The sequence below is a fragment of the Protopterus annectens genome, chromosome 2.part1 (assembly GCF_019279795.1).
Source record: "Protopterus annectens isolate FY-2018-M chromosome 2.part1, PAN1.0, whole genome shotgun sequence".
Classification (NCBI taxonomy): Eukaryota; Metazoa; Chordata; order Ceratodontiformes; family Protopteridae; genus Protopterus; species Protopterus annectens.
Genome location: NC_056729.1, coordinates 269,483,304 through 269,509,885, shown reverse-complemented (window position 1 = coordinate 269,509,885; position 26,582 = coordinate 269,483,304). Strand labels below are relative to the sequence as shown.

General features: G+C 43.7%; 1 protein-coding gene across 1 annotated transcript in view; it reads right to left on the bottom strand.

Moving 5' to 3' along the window:
• CISD2 (CDGSH iron sulfur domain 2) overlaps positions 1-26,582 on the bottom strand; it is a 119,299-nt gene that overhangs the window by 29,166 nt on the left and 63,551 nt on the right. Inside the window, exon 2 of the mRNA XM_044062124.1 lies at positions 23,637-23,851. Coding sequence (XP_043918059.1) covers positions 23,637-23,851 — 215 coding nt within the window. The remainder of the gene's footprint in view (positions 1-23,636; positions 23,852-26,582) is intronic.

Genomic DNA, 26,582 nt, shown 5'->3' with positions numbered 1-26,582 from the left:
AAATAAAGACATAGGAATTTGCAGACTTTGGATCCATCCCAGTTTGGCTTTGTCAAAGGCAGATCATGCCTTCTAAACTTGGTTGACTTTTTCAAACAGTCACCAAAGCCATTGATGAGGGAAAGGCAGTCCATACAGCCTACCTCGATCTGGCGAAGGCCTTCGATACAATACCCCACTCGGGTATCATTGAAAAACTCATCAGCTTAAATGTTAACCCATACATCACAAGATGGGTTGCAAACTGGCTGAGTGACAGAACCCACAGGGTCAGAGTTGCTGGCGCCATGTCAGACTCAAAGCCTGTCACAAGTGGTGTACCACAGGGCTCAGTCCTGGGCCCACTCTTGTTTGGCATCTACTTTTCCAAGTACAAGCAAACACAGGAGGGTTATGGCTGACAAAGTTTGCAGATGACTGCAAACTGGGCCATAGTAGAAAACACATCTGACACAGATATCCTTCAGAAGGGTCTCACAGAAACGGATAACTGGTGCCAGAGCCATGGCCTAAAGTTAAATGCCAAAAATGCATAGTCATACCCTTCGGGAAAACAAGGTTACCCCTAGCTACCAAATAGGTGGCAATCCACTGAGCACAGAAGAAGTTATCAGGGACCTGGGGACCCAGGTTGATAGTAGTCTGTCATTCGACACCCATGTAGCTAAAGTAGTTAGGAAGACCTTCTACATTGCCCACCTTATCATGAAGGGATTCTCATCTAGATCAAGGGAGGTCATAGTCTCCCTATACTCATCACTCATCAGACCAATGATTGAGTACAATGCCCCATTCGAATGTATCTGACCCGACACTTGCAGCAGCTGGAGAGGCCACAAAGTTCCTCACCAAAAGGATAAAGGGTCTCAAACATCTGTCCTATGCTGCCCGACTGAAAGAACTCCAGCTCTATTCAGTCGCCACCGCTTGCTCAGAGTTGACCTTTGCCTAACATACAAGGCCATGTCAAACCCAGATTTGATGAATATGCTTCAACTCAAAAAATCTAGATCCGTCAGAGCCACAAGGGCGGAAACTTAAACCTCGACACGGCTATTAATAGGACGTGCTGGAGGGATAGATTCATCACCCAAAGACTCCCTATGCTGTGGAATAAAATCCCGGTATATGTGAGGCAGAGCACCTCGCTGGCCTTGTTCAAGAGAAATCTTGACCAATGGATGGGAGATCGCAGATATACCCCAGGGATTACCTCAGTGTCACTGCTCGACAGAGGCACAGCAAAATAATGGGTATAGTTCCCCATACTAAAGGGGTGGCGTAAGCCACAAAACTATGGGCTAGGCTTGTAAATGCCCTCGGGCAGATAGCCTAGTATGAACCTATGAACCTATGAATGCATGGATCTCCCCATACCAAATAGAACCAAGATGCTCTCCTCAAAAGGAAGCCAATCTGGTGGTCCCCTGCCATAAACAAACTCTACAACAGGAGGAGGAAACTGATGCGAAATAAGGTGAAGTCCCAAGACTGGAAAAACTCCCCATCAGCCTCAACAAAAGGTTGAGATCCCTCATCAAATCTTCTAAAGCTATCTATGAAAACAGAATTGCAGAAGATAGTAAAAAGCAACCACAAGGCCTTCTATAGTTATATAAAGAATCTACATGGCAATACCCAGATTTGCTCTGAGCTACTGCACAATGGTACCTTCTATACCAAGCCAACAGACATTGCAAACATACTGGCAGACAAATTCAGTGCTAACTTTACCCCCCCTCCCCAGGACCAATCACAATACCAGTAGATTGCCAGGCACCCAGTATTACTGCTGCACAGGTTAAAACAGCACTGTCCAAGACCAAGAATACAGCTTCTATGGGACCTGACAGTATCCCTGGCTGTGATCTACAGAGTGAACTGGCACCTCACCTGTATGCCCTGTTCAATCACAGCCTCACCTCAGTTTGTCCCTACTGAATGGTGTACTGCTACAGTCATACCACTCCACAAAGGAGGAAGAGCGATTACAGATCCCGGGAACTATCGCTCCATTAGCTTGATGAGTCTGATATGCAAAGCTATGGAACGCATCATCATGGACCTAATAAACAAGGACATAGGAATCTCCAAACTCTGGAACATACAAACTCTGGAACCTACACAGTTTGGTTTTGTGAAGGCTAGATAATGCCTGCTCAACTTGGTCGACTTCTTTGAGTCAGTCACCAGAGCTGTGGATGAAGGTAAGGTAGTTGCCTTTGATACCATTCCCCACTCAGGAATTATAGAAAAACTTACTATGCTAGGCATCAACCCCTATATATCACTAGGTGGGTTGCAAACTGGCTCACAGACAGAACCCACAGTGTGAAAGTAGCGGATTCCAAGTACGACTGCCGACCAGTCACGAGTGAAGTCCACAGGGTTCGGTCGTGGGTCCACTCCTGTTTGGTATCGACTTCTCTGAAGTCCACTCAACACAAAGGGACCCTGGCTGACAAAGTTCGCAGATCACTGCAAGTTGGGAGCTATCAACTCCCCAAGTGATGTTGACATACTACAGAAAGGCCTCAATGAGACCAACGACTAGTGTCAGAACCATGGCCTTAAGCACAATGCCAAAAACCGTGTCTTCATCCCCTTTAGGAAAAACCCAGTTCCCTTAAATTATCACATTGATGGTAGTCCACTGGACACAGAAGGCATTAAGAAATCTGGGAACACAGGTTGACAGCAACCTCTCTTTTGACCACCACATTGCCACTGTAGTCAGAAAGTCCTTCTATGTGGCACATCTCATTACGAAGGGTTTTGCATCCAGGAAGAGGGAGGTCATAGTCTCCCTCTACTTTTCCCTCATTAGGCCAATCATCGAATACAATACCCCATTTGGCATTTACCTCACTAAACACCTGCAACAACTGGAGAGGCCACAAAATTCTCACAAAGAGGATCCTGGGCCTTAAACAATTGTCCTATATGGAAAGACTCAAAAAAAACTCCAACTATTCTCTGTCTCATATCACCTACTTAGAGGCGATATCTGCTTGACTTACAAAACCATGTCTGACCTAGCTCTGTTAGAAATACTACATCTAAAGAAATCCCAATCCTCCCCACCACACTCCAGAGACCTCAACCTCATTACCACAATCAACAGAACATGCTGGAGGGATAGGTTCATAACCCCGAGACTGACCATGCTATGGAATACACTTCCCATACATGTCAGGCAGAGCACCTCACTGGCCCTCTTCAAGAGAGATCTTGATGAGTGGATTGGAAATAGAAAATTCACCCCGGGGATCACTCCAGTGGCTCTAATAGACAGAGGCACTAGGAACTAATGTTGGGTGGCACGATGCCAGGCTAATCCTATGGGCTAGGCTTGTAAAAGCTCCAGTGCCATTAGCCTAGTACACCTATGAACCCAATACTGTCCCCCCCAACAATGAACTACTCAATAGCCTTGATGTCATTTTTACAGCACCATTACAATTTGCAAATGAAAGCTGTGGTAATGGGCTTTTCTGGTTGCCAGAAAGTGCTTTTGCGCCCCAATCTGTGAAAGCAAGGACTTCAATTCACATCTTTGAAGAAAAAGTTTCCCCTCTAATGAACTGCCCAGATGCCTCCGTGTCTAGTTGTATTTTGCGGCTCCCTTCAGCTCTGCAATTGAAAGTTTGGGCAGGGACTCTACCCGACTCCAGGAAGAGCCTTTTCTACTGCACCTGTGAAAGAAAGGAGGTCAACTTGCATTTCTGGGTGAAAGGAGCAATTCCCAACCCCCTTCCCCCAAAGAACTGCACAAAGGCCTTGCTGCCTAGCTGTTTTTTGGAGCTCTGCCCCACTTGACAAATGAAAGTTCACGCAAGGGATCTTTATCATGACACCTTGATAATGCTGCGATAAATGCCTTTTGCACCTCCATCAGTGAAAGCAAGGACCTCAGCTCTCACATCGGACACAAATCATTGCCCAAACACACAAAAATAAACTGCCCAATGTCCTTGTAGGAATGTTTTCCTTGCAGTTCTGCTCCACACCAACTAAAAATCCAGGCAGGAAATTGCTACTTTGGTGCTAATGTTTTTTTTTTGCATCATATCTATGAAAGCAAGGGTCTCAGCTCATATCTGGTGGAAAGAATGCACCCAACTGAATGACAAAATGCTCAACAGTGCCTTGATACTGTTTTCTGTCTACCTATTTCTACAGTTGAAAGTCCAGGCAGAGCACACTGGTTTAAGTACTATTTTCACTCGCCTGTCTGTGAAAACAAGGACATCAACTCACTTCTTTGATGGGAAGTTGAATCTGGCACTCAAATTTCTTTTAAGCTGAAACCCTTTGACTGTAAGAAGACACTTTGTGCTTGCATTTTAAATGCAATGATGTTAACCTGCGTAAAAGGCTCCTGGAAGCACTTGTCAGAATCTTGCCTTACTAAATCCTGCCACTCTACCTATGTGGAGTGTTACATTTTTTTTTTTTTGTTTTTTTACTGACTGTACCCAACAGCTATGCTTCCAGTTAAGAAGCCATTCCCAAGGTTAGATCATACCTCTAGATGGCTTTAATTTTTTTTAAGGGTAATTATTTTATTTTTTGCCTCATAACTGCTCAAACATGCAAGAAAATATGTACGCCCAAATAGCAGCCTTAAACTTTTAGTTTGGGCTCTCTCTGTGGCTCTCCATATCAGACAGCCTTTGCACTCTTTCTGGTTGGTGCCACCTGTGTACATGAACAGTTATACATTACACTTTTGGAAGGGCACAAAAGTTGACTAATGTCTCAAATACAAACCTCGGGCTATCAGGTCCTAGCCAATGTAAGCAAGCTTGTTTCCTAAAGTCATTCTTCTTGTGGCTTTCTATCAAATACTCTCCATATCCCTTGTTATTACTGTGTTTGGATATTTACTTAACTGAACTTAGTCATCTCCCCTTTGTTTCTGCATGACCTTTTATCCCCCCATTCTCCTATTTGTCCTGCTCAGACATGCTTATTTTATTCATTGCTTTAAGTCAGCTAGGACTGAAGTACTTAGCTGAAGTTTCTTGTGGAAAATAAAGTGATGTTCTGTTTCCTTGGTTAGAGTACTTTTGTTGTTTTAAAGTTTATCAAAATAAACATACATAGGTTTACATTCAAGTTGAAGTTAACACAGTTCTTGTACAAATATTTTCACAATTACTGCTGTAAACGGTTGTTAAAACCTTTATTACCCTGTGGCCCAAAAGCCCAGATTTTGGGTAACTGTCACTCACCCTCATTTGCTACCTAGTGTCCAACATTTTTCTTATGTTTTTGTAAGAGAAATATTACAAAGAATTGCTAAATACATTTTCTTTCACTGCTGTAATGAACAGTTACTGTTTTATCTTCAATTTTGCTACCGAGTCATTCTATGTTCACTTCTGATTGCATGTTTAAATGAACAAAAATCTCACGCAACAGTCACTAATGAAATTGACAACTGAGCAATTATGCACATTTTCAGACTGAAGAATGCTCTCAAATAATCTGGAAATATAAATCGCTGACAAGTACAATTCTTGGCACTTTAACTTTTCAGACTTTTGCATGGTCTTAATTTCTGCCCGATTGAGTTATTTTATATATTTGCTGGCATTGTTTTTTTGTTTCTGACCTCTTCTGACACTTTCTCCCTCCCAACCTATTCCTGTGGTGTTTGTTTGTTCTAGTGGGTGGCGCCGCAGTTGCCTGTCCCTACTGTAAATTTGATCTGGGACACTCCTCCCAGTCTAGTGTTCGTTCTACCTAATAGAGAGAGAACATTGGAGAAGGTCAACCCACTTAGGTTCTTAACCTTGAACCATCTTCTGCTCCTCCTTCCTCCCCTTGCACTTAACCGTTCAGAGTTGACTAAAACAACGGAATTTGTTCAGAAAACATTTCTAATGTATTTGATTTAATAATGCTACACACACAGAGAGACAAGTGTTCTAGCTTGCACAGCACTTGAATTGTTTTTAGTGCTGTTTTAGCTGCTTTCTGGAAAAAAAAAAACAAGTTTGTTTCCTGCAATTATTCTAATCCAGATACAGATTTGCTGTATCCCGGACTGTTTGTAAGCTTCTGAGCCCCCCCCCCCCCCAAGCCTTTCTGTGTTGGAGGGAAGCCTTCTAGCTCATCAGTGGGAATGGTAAGCACTAGGTAGCCTATCTACCACAACAGGAGTGGTTTCTGGCCCAGAAATTGTAGTTATTGGCTGTTTGGGCAGTTTTTTCATCTCTTTCAACTTTCTGGTTTAAAAGTCCACATCTGCGCTCGTTTCCTACCTTTCCTGCAACTACACTTGTTCCCCACCTTTCCTGTAACTAGTGTAGTCCAGGTACAGATTTGCTGTATCCAGGACTGTTTATAAGCTTCTGAGCCCCCCAAGCCTTTCTGTGTTGGAAGGAAGCCTTCTAGCTTACCAGTGGGTGTGGTAAAACACTAGGTAGCCTATCTACCACTGGAGGAGTGGTTTCTTGTCCAGAAATTGTAGCTTATTGGTTGTTTGGGCAGTTTTTTTTTCATCTCTTTCAACTTCCTGGTTTAAAAGTCCACATCTGCACTCGTTTCCCACCTTTCCTGCAACTAATCTAGTCCAGATACAGATTCGCTGTATCCAGGATCGTTTGTAAGCTTCTCAGCAGTGCCAAAGTCTGCTCTTCAAATGTTCCCTTAGATCTGCTAGTTCTCTCCTCTCCTGCACTTTTATTAGCTTATTAGTTTAGCACTTTACCAGACTTATTGTAGCACACAAAAGTGCTACTAGCACTAAACATTCTACAAGGAAACAGCTCCAGTATTTATTAATGTCCACCCCTCCAAGCATGTCTAAAGGTCAGTTCCCTGTGCTTTCTCCTATTAACCTGGTGAACTTGGGCATCCTGAGGCAATGTAGCAACTGCCTCATGTAAACTGACAACCCTCTCCTCTTACCCCCCACTACTCAGACTTGAGAGAGATGCACTTATATATTCAAATTGGAAGCCATGCACTCTCCAGCCAAGGCCGGAATAGCTGGTCAAGAGAAGGTCAACACTTGCACCACACCGCATGGAATACACAGCCATCCAGAACACACACCAGCACTGCCTTCACATAAAAACACAAACCACACACCCACCTTCATTGAGGCTCTCAAAAATCTACCCAAACAGCAGAGACCTCCAAAGCAGAAACGCACCAAACCACCACAACACTAATCACGAGACACACAACTCTACTGAACAGTGTGTCACATAACCAAATCCCCTATGGCAAAACAGCATGCCCAATACACTAGGCACAGGTGACTCGATAGTGAGGCACACTGATGTCCCACTCACTAGGATGAACAAGGAGAAAGTCAGTCAGCTGCCTGTCAGGTGCCAGGATCTGCCACAACGCATGCACTCAGGTCCCTCAACAGGTACAAATATGACTGTCCCTATACATGCGAGTGTAAATGACCTGAGACGTACTTTCCTGGACTACATGAAGAAGCTCTGATTATGTGGCCCAGGTGGGTATGACCCTAACCCTGAGTAGCATCCCATCATTACCCAGAATGATACCACAGTACAAGCAGAAAATGACTGATTTCAATAATTGGCAAAGTTTCTGGTGTCATTCTAAGGGGATCCACAATCCTGTGTGACGGAGTCAGGAAAGACTTCTGAATGTTCTCTTGAATCCCAGCTTGTGCAAGGAATCTCGAGTGGGAGATCTCAAACACTTTGAAAAAGACTCTGCAAAGATAAGCAAGTCATCTAAATATGTAAAAAATGTGGATACCCTACAATCTGCAATAAACTATAACTGGAGCCAGACACTTTGTGCAACAGTCAAAAATTAACGCAGACAACTAATAGTGTGATCCAGAAACACAAACCCTCAACATACATCTGAAGTCTGGATGAAATGGGTGTGGTAAGCATCTCTTAAATCTACTGTAACCAGGAACTTTGAAATGGAAGTACTAACAGGTTGTGAAGTGGCATCTGTTTGAATTTAGGCAGTATCACAAACAAGTTTAGGAAAGATCCAAAACTGATCTCCAAGCACTTTTTTGGCACCAATAACTTCCTTGAACAAAAACTCTTCCCCATCTGGGAAGGATGAACTGGTTCTTTCATTCTTTGGGACACCATGTGATGCAGAACCAGTGGAAACAAAACAAGTTTGATCTGGAGAACAAGGAATGACCCCCTGGAAAGTACAGTTGTGTACACTTACCATAAATGTAGATGTTAGAGTGTATTCACTGTTGCAGTCATTACATTTGGGTAATCTGCTGGCAGGTTGGCCTGATTAACAAAGTCTTGGGTCCCGCGTTAGTTGCTGTCCCTTCTTCCATGACGTCAAGGTATCTATTTGTCTCCCCCCAGAACTACCATTTGGACAAGTTTTGCACAAGGACTCCCCACAAACAAGCCTGGAAAGAGGTTTTTCCAGCTGAAGGACAAAGTATCCAATCAGTCTACGCCTTTCCCCCCACTGCCTCTGCTCTCCAAAGTTCTACTAAAAGTCAAACAGGACAAACAAAGAATGATCTTGGATTGCTTCAGACTGGCCGCACCAGCACTGGTACCCCCCTCCTGCGCAGTGTCAGTTACCTCCACGGCACCTGCCCCAGACCCCTTTCCCGCTGTCTCAGCGGGAGAACCAAATTCTGCACCCTCAGCTTTCAACAATGAACCTTGCAGCCTGGCTAATCACTTAAATTCACCCTTATCCCTCAGCAAACCTCTGATGGATGTCATCTTGGAGGCAAGGAGACCTAGTACTAGAAAATCTTATGCTGACAAATGGAAAAGATTCTGTGCCTGGAATCAATCTCTGGGGATGAGCACAGCAGCGTCCAATTTACCTTAGATTTTGCAATACTTAACTGAGATGCTTCACAAGGCCCTGTCTTTTTCCTCCATTAAAATCCATGCCTCAGCTATTTCAGCTCATTATAACACAGAACCTCCCCTCTTCTCTCATCCTCTGCTCAAGCAGTATCTCAGAGAGGCAAAAAACTTGACATCCCAGAAGAGCTCCAAACCCTGCCTGGGACCTTAACTTTGTTTTGGAGAAACTCACTCTAGCTCCTTTCGAGCCAGCTGCTACTGCACACTTTTCTTGGAAAACAGCCTTCCTTTTAGCAATCACTTCAGCTGGAAGGATTTCTGAATTTACAGGCCCTTATGGCAGTGGAACCTTTCATCATCTTTCATGCGGACAGGGTATCTCAGGACCAATCCATCCTTCATGCTCAATGTGGTTTCCAGTGTGGCTCTTAATCAGTCCATTCATTTGCCAACCTTCTTTCCCAATCCACAGAACAAACTGGAATGGATTCTGCATTCCTTGGATGTGCACAGACAACTTAGATTCTACTTGGACAGACTAAACCTCGAAGAAAATCTTAACTGCTGGTAACATTTGCTGCAGGGGCAGAGGGGAAGGCTATTTCAAAACAAACCATTTCTAAATGGATAAGCCATTGCATTCATTTCTGCTATAAGCACCATGGAAAACCTATCCCCCAGGGGATCAGATCTCACTCCACCAGGGCTGCTGCTACTTCTGCAGCCTTTCTCAGAGGGGTTCCTACCAGGGACATCCTAAAAGCTGCTACCTGGAGTTCTGTAGATACTTTCACCAAGCATTACCATTTACCAATTTTCTCTAAATCCAGAGCTGGCTTTGCCACTGCTGTCCTGCAGGGCCTTATAGCTGGCCCTAATGCTGTATAGACTCCTCCTCCCAACCACAGGTTTGGGAATCTACCCAAATGTAATGACTGCAACAGTGAAACACGAAGAAAGTACAGTTTTGTACCTACCATAAATGTAGATGTCCGATAGGAATGCATCTGCAGTCCTTACAAATGGGTTGTCCTGTCGTAAGGCAGCCCTTCGGTCGGCCGGATTCCAAAGTCTGGGTCTGGCCTCGGCTGGTGTCGCACTTCACCCGACGTCATAGCTGCAGTTATTCGGGTATAAAGGCATCAGCCGACACCATTTTCCTCAGTGTTTCTTGCCCCAGATGCCAGGTGCCCTCTAGGAAGGCTAAATTTGGATAAATGCAAATGATTCCAAATAGTAGAGAGCAAACAAAAATAAGCATGTATGTACATATATACAAACAAATACACCATAATAGATTCCCCCAGCTAGCTACAAGATGGGCAGATACCCTAGGAGTACCACAGAGGGGAAGGAGGGTGGGTAATCCTGACTGCAGATGCATTCCTATCGGACATCTACATTTATGGTAGGTACAAAACTGTACTATGTCCTTCAAGGATGCATCTGCAGTCCTTACAAATGGGTAGGATACCATAGCCAAACTGGGGGAGGAGGAGAAATGAAATTATGGTGTAGTTAAGATCCCTTGCAAAACAGCAGTGGCAAAACCTGCTCGGGATCTAGAGTATAAAGGTAAATTATAATGCTTGGCAAATGTATGCACGGAGCTCCAAGTAGCAGCCTCTAAAATGTCTTTGGTAGCCACTCCTCATAGAAAAGCTGTGGTAGTGGCTGTAGCCCTTGTAGAGTGAGGCCTGATGTTTTCTGGAGTTTTCTTCCCATGGTAGGAGTAACAAAATCTAATGCAATTTCCTATCCACTTAGATTGTCTGTTTTGAAATTGCTTTTCCTTCCATTCCTGTTGCATATGCTACCAGTAGCTGGTCAGTTTTTCTATTGCCCTTGGTCCTGTCCAGGTAGTAGCGTAATTGTCTATGCACATCCAAGGTATGCAACAGTCTTTCTCCCCTGTTCTGTGGGTTGGGGAAGAATGTAGGTAGGTGGATAGCCTGATTCAAAGATACTCTGCAGACCACCTTAGGCATAAAAGTAGGATTTGTTCGCATGGACACTATCTTGATGGAAGATCAGGAAGGGCTGTACTGCCATTAATGCCTGTAGCTCAGATACCCTTCTTGCTGAAGTGATTGCCAGCAGGAAAGCAGTTTTCCATAAGTATTGTAATTCTCCTGTTGCTGCTGGTTCAAAAGGAGGGAGTGTCAATTTTTCTAGCACAAAGTTCAAGTCCCATGCTGGCAATGGTGGCTTCCTAGGTGGTTTTACATTTTTAATTCCTCTCAGAAACTGCCTGAGCAGAGGATGCGAGAAGACTGGAGGATCCAAGTCGTATTCTGCTGAAATAGCTGATGCATGAATCTTAATGGAAGAATAGGACACAGGCCTTTGTGGAAGAGCTCTGCCAAGTATTCCAGGATGTTGGCTATGTTTACCAGTGACACATTTTCTCCTTTTGCATTACTCCAAATGGAATATCTTTTCCATTTTGCTGAATAATTTTTCCTTGTTGAGGGTCTGCGAGACTCCAAGATAATGTCTTTAACCCTTTGGGATAAATTTGGGTCATTTGTTCTTATGCAATGTTCCAGGCAGTCAGCTGTAGTGTTTTCAGGTTTGGATGCAGAGTGTTGTAGTTGTTCTGCGTTAACAGCAAGGGAACAAGGGGTAGGGGCCATATTTGTTCCAGAGACATGCTCCTCAGTAATGGGTACCAATGTTGTCTTGGCCAGTCTGGAGCTATCAGAATGATCCTTGGACGGTCCTCTTTGATCTTCAATAGCACCTTGTGCATCAAAGGAAGTGGTGGGAATGCATATGCTGTCAGGTTTTTCCAACTGAAAGATAGGGAGTCCACCTTCCAAGCAAGTGGGTGGTACGTCCTTGTGCAGAATTTCTTTAGTTGGTGATTGTGTGGGGATGCAAATAAGTCTATTTGTGGGAGCCCCCATTTTCTTGTAATGGTTTTGAAGATGTCCGGATGCAGCATCCATTCGTGGGCATCCGTGGTAGTCCTGCTTAGTATGTCTGCTAGAATGTTTTCTTTCCCTGGTACAAAAATTGCTTGTAACTGAATGTTGTAACTCAGGGCCACATTCCAGAGGTCCATTGCCATCCGGCATAGAGGGTACGAATGTGTGCCTCCCTGTTTGTTGATGTACCACATAACTGTGGTGTTGTCTGTCCTTATCAGCAGTTGACCTTGTCGAAGAAATGGTCTGAATGTCTGAATTGCCAGTTTTACTGCCAGCATTTCATTTTGATTTATGTGTAGATGCAGCTGGTCTCGAGTCCATAAACCTTGTATGCACTTGTCCAGCATGTGGGCCCTCAACCGAGGTCTGAGGCGTCCGTTGTGATGGTTTGGCTTGGTTGAGTGTTGTGGAAGGGCAATCCTTTGTTTGATTGACAGGCCTGAGCCCACCATTGGAATTCTTGCTTCAGGCATGGAATTATTGGAATTTGGGTTTCTAGGCTGTGCTTGTGCTGAGACCATAAATTCCTTAGGTACCACTGTAACTTTCTCATATGCAGTCTGGCATGTGGAACCAATATTATGCAGGATGCCATGAAACCCAAGGCTTGCAGGGCTTTTCTTGCTGTTAGATGGTTCTGCTTTGTTAATGCCAAGTAGAGAGAGAGTTGCTCCTGTTTTTCTACTGTTAGGAATGCCATTTGTTTCGATGTGTCCAGCTGTGCACCCAGGAAGGTTATCCTTTGGGATGGTATCAGCCTTGACTTTTTTATATTGACTGTGTATCCCAGGGCTTGTAGTAGGTAAATGACCCTTTTCAAGTCTTCTGCTAACTTGTTTTTGTTGTCCGCTTGTATCAGGCAGTCGTCCAGGTAAGGGTAGATTTGGATTCCCTGAAGCCTGCAATGAGCAATTACTGATGCCAGGCATTTCGTGAACACTCTGGGCGCAGTAGATAAGCCAAAGGGCAATGCTGAGAATTGATAATGCTCTGATCCTGCAAGAAATCTGAGGTATCTTCTGCAATTTGGTCGTATGGGGACGTGCAGGTATGCCTCCTTGAGATCTAGAGTTACCAGCCAAGACTCCTTGTCCAGCATGGGAAGAAGCTGCTGTAGGGTCAGCATTTTGAATTTTGGAACAATGAGGAATGTGTTTAAAGCGGACAGGTCGAGAATAGGTCTCCATTTGCTTTCTTTTCTTGGTACCAGGAAGAGTCTGGAGTAAAATCCCTGTCCTTGCTCCATAGATGGTACCTTTTCCACAGCTCTCATCCTTAATAATTGAGCCATTTGTTTTAGAGCTTCTGCCTTTTGATTTGGAGGTAGGTTTGGCATTCCTCTCTTCCCTGGTAGAGTATGGAAGTGAAACCTGTAACCTTGGTCTATTGTCTGCAAAATCCACTTGTCTCTTGTGATGTAATGCCAGTTTACTGAAAATAAAGCTAGCTTCCTGCCCAAGGGTGCTTCTAGTTGTTCCCTGGTAGGCGGTGCTAGAGCCAAGTCACTGTGATTGTCCTGTAGTAGTGGTGGTGGCGGTGTCTGTGGCTGCACCTCGCTGGTTGTTGCCCTGCCACTGGCGTCCCCTGTAGGCACCCCTGGATTGACTTCTGCCTCTTGAACGCCTATTCCTGCCTCTCTGAGCTCTGGAGGAGTCTGGAAAGGACCAATTCTTGGAGGGCCAATTCCTGCTAAACCTTGGAGGTTGGACCTGTAAGAAATCTTTCACTGTTTGGACAGATTTTGCCTTCTCTTCCATCTTCTTCAGCACCTGTTGTGCAGGAGAGCCAAACAAATTGATCTTGTCCATGGGAGCATCTAGTAGTTTTGATTTAACATGGTCTGGTAAGGCCTGCTCTTTTAACCATGCATGCCTTCTGATAACTGTGCCAGTCATGGCTGATCTAAAGGAAGCCTCCAGTGCATCACAGCCGCATTTTAAAGAATGGTTACTGACTTGCTGAATGTTATGTACCATTTCCTGAACAGATTTTTTGTCTAATGGTTCATCCGAGTACAGCTTTTTGGTTAACTGGTCTAGCATAAATTCTTGATACTGGATCATGTGGAATTGACAGTTCAATGCCCTAGCTGAAAGAGTAGCAGAAGTGTAAACTTTTTTACCCCATCTCTCTAAGGACCTGGATTCCCTTTCAGAGGGGAGGGGGTTTTTGGCAGAGGTAGCTGCTACAGCCTTAGGACCCTGGGAGATAGTCTCGGGATCTGCAAAAGGAGCCTTATACAAATGGTAATGCGTGTCCGGGACCCTGTAGTACCTGTCGGGCTTAGCAGGGGCCGGAGGTAGTGAATCAGGAGCAGTACAAGCATCATTAAATGCATCATCTACAACAGAGAGAACTGGAGGTATGGCTAAAGGCCTATGTTGTGGTAAATGCAGAAAGGTTCTAAGCCTTTTTCTAGAGTCTGAAAAATCCTGGCCCTGCCACTGAAATTGTTCCCTCATAGCATGCAAGGTTTCCCCAAAGGAAAATTCCTCAGGCGGAGAGGCAGAAGGAATGGACTCTTCAGCATCAGAGTCTTCATAAGGGGAGAAAGAAGCCTCTGGAGGGTTTGTATTATCTGAATCATCAGAGGAATCATCTGTAGAAACTGGCTCAGGGGGCTCTGCTCTAGGCCTCTTCTCTGGAGGTGGGTGAGAGGCCCTGTCTGGGTGAGATTGGGATCCCCGGATTAAAGAAATGAGATCCTCTGCTAGACTAAGCATTTGTGAACTAGAGCTAGGCCTGTGAGAGGGGGTCTTAGTAGGCACAGATTTAGTAGTTTTAGCTGCTTTAGCCCTGGCAAAGGCCTTAATGGACATGGATGCAGGTGGCCTAGCAGCTCCACGTGCAGGGGTAGAGATATAAAAGGGGATAGTGTCAGATAATTCCTGAGAAACTGCAAGAGCAGGGGGGATTTCAGAAGCCGATTCCACCAGGTTGGAAGAGGCCTCAGAAGGAGGTAAGTTTTCGGCTGAAGGAAGAACCGCTAGCTCGGTTTCAGCCGAAACAGAGACACTCGCGGTTGGCCTAACAGCGGTTTCGGCCGAAACTGCAGACCGCGAGTGTCGGTCCTTTTCCTTGCGCTTTTTAGATATTTGCGTAGTCGGAGGATCCGACGGCATAATGTAAGCAAAAATCGGAGCCGAAAAACTCCTCAGCAAATTCCGACCGACGTCTAAGCGTCCGTCGGTTAAAAGAAGCACAGGCTAGACAAGCTGCTACGTCGTGGTCTGGGCCTAAACAAGGTAAGCAGTAAGAGTGGAAATCTTTATGAGGTATTTGTTTCCCACAAGTTAAACAGTTATTCACTTTTTCTGACATCGGCTGAGGCAAGAAAGAGTCCCCAACGGGGTACTTAGCTTTTTAGAAGTCTTCGGTAGTAGAAGTATTCAGTAGTAGTAATCTCTGGTTCTGACCGACCGGCACTTGCGAACAGCTTCTGCTTCGGGCGCCACGCGGCAAGAAAGACTGGGGAAAATGGCGTCGGCTGATGCCTTTATACCCGAATAACTGCAGCTATGACGTCGGGTGAAGTGCGACACCAGCCGAGGCCAGACCCAGACTTTGGAATCCGGCCGACCGAAGGGCTGCCTGACGACAGGACAACCCATTTGTAAGGACTGCAGATGCATCCTTGAAGGACATCATAGTACAGTTGTGTACACTTACCATAAATGTAGATGTTTGAGTGTATTCACTGTTGCAGTCCTGGTTACCCTCCCTCCAGCCCCTTAACTTCTTTTGGCTATACCTCTACCTTCTTTTACTATGCTTGAAAGCCTTTTTGGTGTATTTGCTTTTTGTTGGAGGTATACCTTTGTGTTTTTTATGTTTATTTGCTCCCCATTAGGGGGGGGCGCCTGACATCTGGGGCAAGAAAAATTGATGTAATGGTGTCGGCTGCATGTTTTATACCCCTGATGACCTGACGTCATGGAAGAAGGGACAGCAACAGACGCAGGACACAAGACTTTGTTAATCAGGCAGACTGAGGGAAATCTGCCAGCAGATTACCCAAATGTAATGACTGCAACAGTGAAACATGAAGAACATAGAAGAAAATTTCCTCTCACTGCCATCTGTAGCCTTGATGAATGATCATCAGAACCCATTTGTCTAAAACCATCTGTTGCCAACGCAGAGAGAAAAATGCAAATTCAGACTTTCTGAAAGAAAAAAAGGGCCAGGGTGGGAGGGGGTCACAAGGTCTCGAGCAGACAGACTTGCTGGACCGTCCTTTGTTTTAGGAGGTTTGAGGAGTCTATTTGTAATCCACTTATTTCTACTTAAACATCCATTTACCTGTAGTTTGTTCACACTGTTTATTCTGCTTTTTGCATAAACTGGATAAGGAGTTAGAGAATCTCTTAAAAGGTAAGAAAAGGATGGCTGAAGAGAGATTCCCTGGATCAGCTTATTCCTTTCATTGCACCTTTTAATTCTGACAAAGTTGCAGAAGTGTTTTACTACTTATCAATAATTTTTCTATCCTTATTGGCAGCAGTGGGATTACCCAAACTATAGCTGTGGAGTCAGATTTAGGAATAGTGCATACAAACTTAAGACAGAGCAAGTTTATACACCCACCTATCTGCTTTTTTAGGGGCAACTGGCTGACCAAGAAAATTGCAGGCAGCAACATACACATTCTCCAAAGCAGACAGACTAGAAGGAATGGGTAAAGGCTCTGTAAATTCCTTCTGTTAACAACTCCTAGTATTTTCTGAGGGGCTGAGAAACCTGTGTTCTCCCAATGAAAATACTGGCACATTCTAAGCAGGCCTCAGAGAAAAAAACCCTCCCCCCAGAGGGAGAAAGACACCGAGCTCTCCTCCAACTCGGAATCAGAAGTCTGAGAAGAAAAAACTCACTTCATCTTCCTGTTCAGATTCAGAATTTTGAATCTTCAAGAGAAAGAGGTATCCTTTATATTACCTGAAACTACTTTATAAGAAGGACAATCAGCAAGAATTAAACTCAGGCAAACCCAGTAAGCTACTACTGTCCAAGGAAATTTGTGAAGGAATTGACAAATGCTTAGTTTTCCGTTTTTTAGCATGAAAAATGGGGACAACCATGTTACTAATGGCAGCAGCAGCTTGCAGAACTGTATGTCTCAGACAGCTACTGAACTTCTTAGTTACTACGTATAAGAAAAATGAATTTCCTCAAGCCTGAAGGAAACAAACACTGGAGGAAAAGGACATGGTTAATATCTTGGGAGCAGTGGAAAGCCTTTTTGTTGTGTCTTTCGGCTTTTCCCGGTTAGGGGTCGCCACAGCGGAACTCCGGTCCGCTAATGATTGGTAGTTGATTTTTACGTGCCGAGATACCAGCCCTGATGCACAACCTTCAACAAAGGTACGCCCATTCGAAGACGTTCTAGCGGAGAATCAAACTGGACAGTGTCTTACTGTGAGGCAACAATGCTACCGCAGCACCACCACCGCTAAAAAGGCAAAATTAAACTCATCACCCCTGCTAAAAATCTGAAGAACTTTGTGCTTCTGGTGAACAAGAGCACTAACCTCTATGGTTTTATTATAAAAGTCTTGTGCATTAGCTGGGGAAGTACATTTTGCAAGGTTAACGTCTTGATTAAACCTATTCCGTGGAATGAAAACCAACCACAAAAATCTAGAATGGGCCTCTAAGGGCTTATTTGTGAACCAGGAAAAAGTTTTGAACAAAAATCTCTCCCTCTGCTAAAGGGACCTTTCAAAGGTTCCAGCCTATAACAGATGCTGCAGAATAGGTAGTACTAGGGTGATCTGGTCTGTAGACAGTGGGTGGGCAATATACCCAAGGAAGGTGGGAAAGCTTTGAAGTCTGTTTTTGTAAGCTGATGTGCAGTAACCCCTCATCCATACAACTTGTAGTCAGTGTGAACCAGCTCTTTCTAAACAGCAAGAATGGCCACAAGAAGGTAAAGGGACAAAGGAAGGCACAGACAGCACTAGGACAGCCCTTCTTGGCTGGGGGAGAACCATTCCCTTTTGCCCTACTGTGGTACCTGCCCGAGCAACAGACTTTTATATTTAAAAGCTGCCTTCAACATCCTCCAGTAATGTCTGCATTCCACGCTAGTCATGTCGATGTAGAACTGTGACCGTCTCGACACTTGACATCAATGGCACTGTAACCACTTTTGATGGTATGCTTCCTACTTTCATTACCATTTGTGATCGCCCTTCATAAATCACTCACTAAGGGGTTCGTCCGATGAATCAGTCACCATGTACTCCATCCACTTACGAATGTCCACCAGCATTCAAGTCTGACAACTGATAGCATTAAAACTGAAGAAAACCAAAGAAAGTACCGCCATCTGTTCCTGTGGATGAAGAACTGGAGGGCCCTGCGGCTGCTGTGGCTACTGTTATGGTTATAAAAAATGATGCAAAAGAAATAACTATAGCCAGTGTCTCTGATTTTTGTAAAAATATAGATACAGAAAAGTCTTCTTTGGATCGTCCTAATGGTTGGCACCCAATTCTTACCCGGTGCAAATACTAGAGGAACTGGCATTTGCTTGTAACCCAGATGTGGGAACTGAAAAGGCAGAAGCACAGCTCCAGATGTGGGAACTGAAAAGACAGAGAAGCACAGCTCTGCTTGGCAGAATAAACATTTAATTGATTAGCATTTCCGTTTCTTTGAGTAGAAACGTCTTTAGATCAGCCTTTTTGGTTCCTGTGCGCTTTGAATTTGTTTACATTTGAATTTGTTTTTCTGTGACCTAAATGTGTTTACAGGTTCTTCTGCAAATCCACAGTCCCAGAATCAGATGCTGAAGAGGCTTTGGCGGGCAAAGAAGTGATATCGAGAGGCACTGCAATCAGGAGAAGATGACACTATGCTCCGAGGATATTACAAGAGCGGCAGAATGACTAGAGCCATGCATGCACTCTCTGCCCGCAGGATCCTAAACCACTAATTTCTTCAGCTTCTCCATTCTTCTGACATGGTGTCTGCCTGTATGAGTTTTCTTTGTCTCTTTAAAAGACAGGTGTTTTTTCAAGGAAAATGCAAAGAACTTCCCGTCCTTAAGGAAGGGCCCAGAGGACAGGAGTTTCTTTAATAAAAAAGTCATGGGACACCATGCCCACATGAGGAAATTTGTTGACTTTCCCTTACTTAAAATAAACAGTGAAGGTTATAAGCTTCTAGGGGCTTGCTGCAATTTTTTTCAAGAGAGGTCAATGGTCTCAGTAAGATTTCCAAAAGTAAAACATTTACAAGCATCTAACACAATCAGCAAAATAATATTTAAGAAAAGTTTCCAAAACTGGTACTTAAAAACGAACAAATGATTCACCAGTTATGCCACAAAAAGAACTGAAGATTAGAGCTGTTCTATTTTTTTCCTACAGGGTGTCCCACTAAGGTTTTTAGTGCAGGAAACAGATGAGCTACAATTTGGGCAAGTCCAAGACTCTTAAGATCGGAAAAGGACAAAACAGCCTGAAGCAAACTCCAAAGTACAATACATTTTGCTGCAGCAATCAGCCTTATGATGATCAGCAATGTTTGCCTTCCTAAATTCATCCCTTTAGGTTAAAGCGGACATAGAAGTGCATGTCCAAGATATTAAGGCCACTCTTTCACCACTGGGTTCTTCCCATGTGAAGAAGATATGGAAATTAATGGATTATTTTGTGCTCAGCTTTGATACAACACTCACAGAAAATATGGGCACACCCCTAAAGGATACCTGAAAAGGCCCACAAGGGCTTACAGCTTGAAGACCTTGACCTGACAGCTGATGGCCGCTACACTAAGAGTAGTTTCTTCCACAAGGCAAACTTCAGAGACAGTGAACTAACTGGTTTAAATGGGGGAAACAGCAAGCTGGTCAATCATGAAGTGCAAGGCCCAAGGAAGAGAAAGCTCTTCAAAAAGGTAGACAAAGATGCATAACATCAGCAGTGCTGGGGAACAGTCCTGTTTTCAAACAAGGTCTAGTCACAATTCACCAAGATGCCTGAAACATGCACCATGACCAAGTCAAATAGGCACCTCAGGTATATGTCAGGACCAACAAGGTGACTGACTGAGGTGGGCCCTGTACAGGATATACATCTCTGCCCAAATGAAGACATTCAGTTAGACAGCAGACTATAAATGTGTAGAAGGCCATCTGGCAGTCTGTCACCTCCAAAACTACTTCTCAAAAATCCAGTCAGAGCAAGGGATCTAAAGGAGCAGCCTGCCACTGAAATGGAGCCAGCTGTCATCCCAACTATGGGCAGACTTCTATGGCTTGCACTGGGACAATTTCCTGTAATTCTAGTGACCAGATATCATGAAAATCAACACTTCTCAGCTACTATGGGGAAAACTGGGATAAGGCTTTGTCTTTTTAATTTTTTTTTTTTTTGATAAAGTCTGCAATCAGAAGTGCTGAAACAAAATATTCCCTTTCACATAAGATAGACACCTTACCATAATCAACTGAGCAGTTTAGGGGATGACTGCATTTTCCCCATACAATGTCACTCTCTAGTGCACTGCACTCCCAAAAAACATCTTGACATGCAGCACTAGTCTTCTTCTGGAACTATGGATTTGGGAAGCATGTCTGGTTAGGAGTTCACCAGCACATTAATTCCCATAGGATATGAATGACTCAGGATGGTGCCCTGATTTCTGGCCCAGTGGAAGACACTCATAGGCTCTCTACACAGGGACATATCAAATGTGTTTAATGGCAGAAGAACCAAATAAGCCTCTCCAAGTCTGTCGTTTTAGTACATTCAGCATTTCACCTCTTATCTACCCCAATCTTCTCTATTATCTTTTCTTTAACCTTGCCATGCCTCCTTTTAAATGACTCTGAATTACCCTCTACCACCACACCCATTCTAGCAGTCCTTTCCACTAATCATGACACTATGTAGTACTTTCAGAGATCCATGGAGCACTTGGCCTTTGCAGTCTGTTTGCTTCACTCTGCTCTCCCCCTTCACTACTTTATTACTTAGGATGACTCCTTCCACATCTCTCAAACCTGATCTTGTGCACCTATGACATGCTCCCCCCAATCTGTTTGAATCTCTAATAAGAAGAGTTCCATCGCTTCCTGGCTTTTTCATTCCCCTCTCCTCTACCCACACCTCCAGCACTTATCTGGCGGTTTTCCTCTGGACTTTTTCCAGCAGTCATGGCCTTCTTTCCTTGTATGGCCTACAGAACAGGACTGCTCAAGGTGTGGCCTCAACATAGAATGGTCAAAATAGCCATATTACCTCTGCTTCTGGAGTCTAACCCAGTGAAGTTATTCCACAGATTTTTTTTTTCTTTTGCCAGTGCCCTGTCACTCTGCTCTAGAGGGTATAATCACAAGTAGATCTGCTTGTTCATGTATCTCACAAAATGGTTGCACAGATGAAGCAGCAATGTTTCTGGTCTCCAATTCAATTCAAGAACATTTAGGGTGAACTGCATTACCCAAAACTCTGAATATATAGAGTCTCCTCTCCTGAGGGATGCAATTTCTTGACTAAGGCTGGAGCAAAAATAAGCTTCTCAACCCACAGGTGAAGCATCTATTGTTGGGACACGTGACTGGTTCTGCTGCAGGAAAAGAAGGCTCAAGCAATGCACAACTCAGCAGAAAATTGTTTGTGCAGTACTGTACATGCATTTGCTGATAGAAACAACTGTGAAGCTTGAAATACTTTTACAGGTGTGAGGGAGGCAGAAGAATTAAAAAAAAAAAAAATCCCTTACATTCCATACGATAAAGAATGCACTCTAGTTTTCCATGGAGTTGAGTCTGGTACATAATGGTCTAGTGGGCTTTCGGCCTATTGGGTCAACTGGCTGTCCAAGGGGAGTATTGATTGTCATTGTGGGATGACTGCCGAAAAGAGCAAGAAGCCTTAATACAGACCTTCCACTGTGGTTCCTTCTCAATTCCTCTACTGGCAATCAACCTGGCCTCAAGAAGATAACCAAAGGAGTAGTCACCCTGGAAGGTAACAGCCCAAAAAGCCAGAGTACATTCTTAAAGGACAGCCTAAGCCTTGCCATCCGGCTCATGCAAATATTTGAGCATGCTGCCTTACACAAAGCATCAACAAGTCAACATTCCAGAAAGTTACATGGAAGTCTACTTTAGAAGTTGTGGTAAAAGGTCTTTACACTTCAACTCTTAGGCAATCCCTGTTAGTGCTCCTAGTGTCTAGTCTGATGTAGAAGATGAACTTAGAGTGGTAAGAAACAGCTGAGAAATCCAGGTCTGATGGTGAAAGTCCAAGGCTCTTAACAGGCAGTAAAGGTGTGGGTTTAGAGACCTGTTTTACACAGAGGACAACACACACATTTGCCCTGGAATGCAGGGTCAGGATGCTCACCTTTTGCAAGGATCATCCTTCATGGAAGAAGAGGTGGATACAGACAACTGATGCTCCCAACATGCACAGATGGCATCCTCCTAAAAAGGCACCAAGAGTGGTATTACCCTAGTCTTCTCATCTTACACACATTTAGATTAAGGTGTTTCAAATAACTGGCAGATAAGAATAAGGCCAGTCCTTGGTGAACTTCAGGAGCGTCTTCCCAAAAGAAGAGTCATCTGAGAAAGAAGCTGTAAGTTAAGGGAGGCCTTTTTATTCTCATACAATTTTAGAGATAAGGACCTCAGGATCCTTGGAGTGCCCTTCCCAGACTGTGTTAGGAAATCCTCCCATAACCGTAACACCAGAAAAGGGTTGCTTGGAATCAACTTGAACACCTGCAATAAAGTCTAGAAGATTTAGGACCTTTACCTGCAAGCGTTTACATGGGTATTTTTATACCCCAAATAGACTGCAAATAATTTTTCCTCAGGTGGATAGCAAATGTTGGAAGTGTGACGAGCAAGAAAGAGGTAGCTGAGAACATATTTTCTGAAGGTGTGATGAGCTGGCAGACTTTTGGGATTCCCTGCAGACCGCTCTGTCAGAGATGCTGGGTGAGCAGATAGGACTGACTGGTGTGATTTTTTTTTTTTAGTTAAGCCACAGAATCAGAATTGCGTAACACAGTAAAGCCTTGCTGAGTCTAATTATGGTGGCTGCCAAGAAAGCAATTACTAGAAAATGGAAATCAAAGTCTAGACCAACTTTACTAGAAGTAGTGAATATAGTAAGAGAGATGAAACAACTGGAATTGGGATCTTTAGAAAAAAAGGGAAGGAGCAAACTACATAGGAAAATGGGAATTGTGGGAACAATACATGCAGGACAGGAACGAGGTTTAAGAGGCAGGATTTGAAGGAGCTATATAATGCTCAACTGACCATGACTGGATGGTTTATAAGTTATGTAAAATGTTTACAACTACAGTTGTTCCAATAGTGTCTGTGATGCAAACTGTTTGCAACTATAGTGACATTATTTTGTACATAAATGTAAGATTGCCTTTGTCATATGCGTAAATTTAATAAAGATGTTTGGGAAAAAATTACCCACAGCTAGCCTAAGTACTTGCACAAGAGCGAGCCAAAAAATACTTCAAATTCAAAACTGTAAAACCTCAGATGAACAAAGAATTTAAGGAAAAGTTACATTTCAGTAACCACAATTCTCAAATCTGGAAATGTTGCTTAAAAGAAAGACAGATTCAGGCTGCTATGACAAAAACACAAATTTTGACAATACCCTCTGCAGATAAGACTTCTAAGTGGCACAGTGAAGAGTGGAATTTTTGCCAAATGAGTTGGTTCAGGCAGAATTAGAATGCACTACAAATCTGCAAATATCAAAATGCTATTTTGTGCTTACCATTAACAATTTTAAGAGCTTCAGAAAATGGATTCAAGATCAAAATCTCTCTAGCTGCTGCCATAAGTACATCAAACTTAACCACCATGTAAAGGTGCATGGTTGCTGCCTCTTACCGTTTTCGAGCGCCAACACCTGCAATATGCTGCTGTGGTCTTCTGAAGATCTTCTATGTTAATTTCATTCACCACCTTAGGATTTTCCTTCTGAATTTTCAGATTGATTAAGCTATCTTTCTGTTGCTTCTTCTTTGGAAGGAAAGGTCGAATGGCTAAATAGCCGAGTAACGCAAGTACACCAAGGAATGGTAGAAGACGCAACCATTCTGCAACTAAATAAATCAGCAAGGGAAACACTTCAAAATCTATAAATATTCCAATGAATACAAAATGCTAACAGAATACTACCCAAATTCAAGTTCAAAGCCTACAATAAACTGTATCCTGCCACTCTTATTTCTATTTATTTATTTAGCTCCTACAGGTAGAGCTCATTTACATAGCAGATCTAGGATGGAAAGCAGATAAAAAAAAAAAAAAAAAAAAAACTTGCTACTTTACATGTACAAACTTGCCCATAGGTTAGCTGGAAATGTTAACATCCTTTGTGGCCTACATATAGAAAAATAGGTACTCTTCCGTTATCGGGGCAACAGTTAAAGACACAGTGCTTTTTTTCAAAGCGCATCATGTAAAACAAATAATGTACCCTTAAGAAGATCACCACATCGACCAACTATGCTGTATAAAGAAGCAGTAATGCATATAAGTTGACGGCGCCAGGGGAAAGTTGTCTAATCAACACGCATGGCTTGTTTGGCAAGTGTCGCTCAGTAGATTAATAAATATGGTTAAACACTAGCAAGGCAGCTCAAGGATGCTGCCATGGCTTCCTCCCAAAACAGTAAACCTACAGGGGTCAAATAGTAAACGCGCAGCTTAGATGTGACCTCTGTTCGGAAGGAAGCCCGACGGCATCACGCCTCTTACAGCAGTGTCACAACGCTGTGAGAAACAGGACTAACTTCCCATTTGACGATATACTGTGATACAGTTCCAGCTCAGTAGGGTGCAAAATCTACAGTAAAAGTGCAACTAGAATTTGTTTGGGATGAAAAGAACAAAGTGCGATAACTTTTGGTACAGTAGACACGGCTTAAAAAAGAAGTTATGTTCTTACCATAAAGTTCCATGGGAGTTGTTAATCTCATCTTTGTTCTTACACCTGGGTTTGGAGCCGCTCCATCGGCTCAGAGTTGGCCGCTTTCCAAGCTTTTGATCCCTGCGATGCTCGAGACACAGTCCCTATACTCTGCTGCCAAACCCCAGATCTAGTTTGCTGAACCCAGCAAGAAAACACAACTAAGCCACTCAATATAACAAAGTAACTGTTTACAATTAGTTAAAAGATAACCTGGCTGACAAGAGGATACTAGTAAGATCAACCAGACCACCAACCATACCCGTTCTTCCAGAATATGGGGGGAGAAGGTGGGAGGGAGTGCACGAACAAAGGCAAGTTGAACAACTCACATGGAATGTTATGGTACAAACATAACCTCTGTATGTGAAGTTGTTCAATCTCGCCGTTTGTTCTTACACGTGGGTAGCGTCTCAAGCACCCTAATCCTGGGCGGCTCACGGGAGTACATTCCTGAGAACGGTGAAACCAAAGGAAGCCCTGTCCATGGAGGCCATGTCCACTTTATAATGAGTAATAAACGTATGAGGTTTGGACCAAGTAGCAGCTGCACAAATGGTGTCCAAAAGTAAACGAGCTGCGTGAGCTAATGACTTAGAAACAGCCCTGGTAGAATGAGCTTTCACTTCACGTTCTAAAGGTTGATGTGAAGAATATGCAAACGTTATACAATCAAAGCCATTTGGACAACGTAACTTTGGATACCGAAAGGCCCTTCTTATTGTCTGCATGGGAAACAAATAGTTGACTCGATTTTCTGAATTCTTTTGTTCTGTCCAAATAAAATCTCATCTGTGAACATCAAGCTTATGCAACATGTATTCCAATTTACTGGCGTGATGCCTGAAAAAGTGGGAAGTTCAATGGACTGGTTCAAGTTCACTTCGGAACAGACCTTCGGTAGGAAGAATTGATTTGTTCTTAAAGACACCCTGTCAGGGTGGAAGACCAAATATGCGGGCCTAATAGAGTGCTTGAAGTTCAAAAACTCTACGTGCCGAAGTAATGGCCACTAAGAAAATGGTCTTCCAAGAAAGGAACTTCAAAGGACAAGAAGATGCAGGCTCAAAAGGGGGAAGCATGAGTTGAGACAGCACCAAATTTAGATTCCAGGGAGTAATCGGATGTCTGATAGAGGGTCGAAGGTGATGAGTCCCTTTCAAAAAGGCTTTACATAATCTGTGGGACATAATGTTAGAACCTCCGTATCCCACATGGAAGTTAGATATGGCAGCCAATTGAACCCTTATAGTAGCGGCTGCCACATCCACCATGGAAAAGTGAAGTAAAAAAATTCCAGAATGCTATGAATAGGGGCGATAAAGGGATCAATACCATGTTGAGAAGCCTAATGACCAAATTGTTTCCATTTGCTGTTATATAGTTTCCTGGCGGAGACTTTATGAGAGGAAACCAGAATATACTGAACCGCGGGAGACAAATCATGAGACCTGGCTAGGTTGGGAAGTGAAGCAGCTAAGCTGTCAGTTTGAGGGATACAAGAGAAGGGTGAAGAACTCCCGACGAATGAGTCGGGAGGTCTGGCACTGGGTCCAGAACCCAAGGTTCTTCCACTTGGTAAAGTTGAAGGAAGGGGAACCATATCTGCAGAGGCCAAAACGGGGCCATCAGAAGAACAGTCCTTCCCAGGCTTTTGGCTTTCTGCAAAAATTTGGGGATCAGCAGGGATGGAGGAAAAGCATATAGGAGACCCGAGGGCCAATAGTGTAGGAGTGCATCCCTTGGGATGTCCCCCGGTGGAGGGTACAGAGCAAAGTAGCTTCTGCATTTGGCATTCATCGGGGATGCAAAAAGGTCGCAGCAAGGCTGGCCCCATTTGTGGAATATCCTTTCCGCCACTT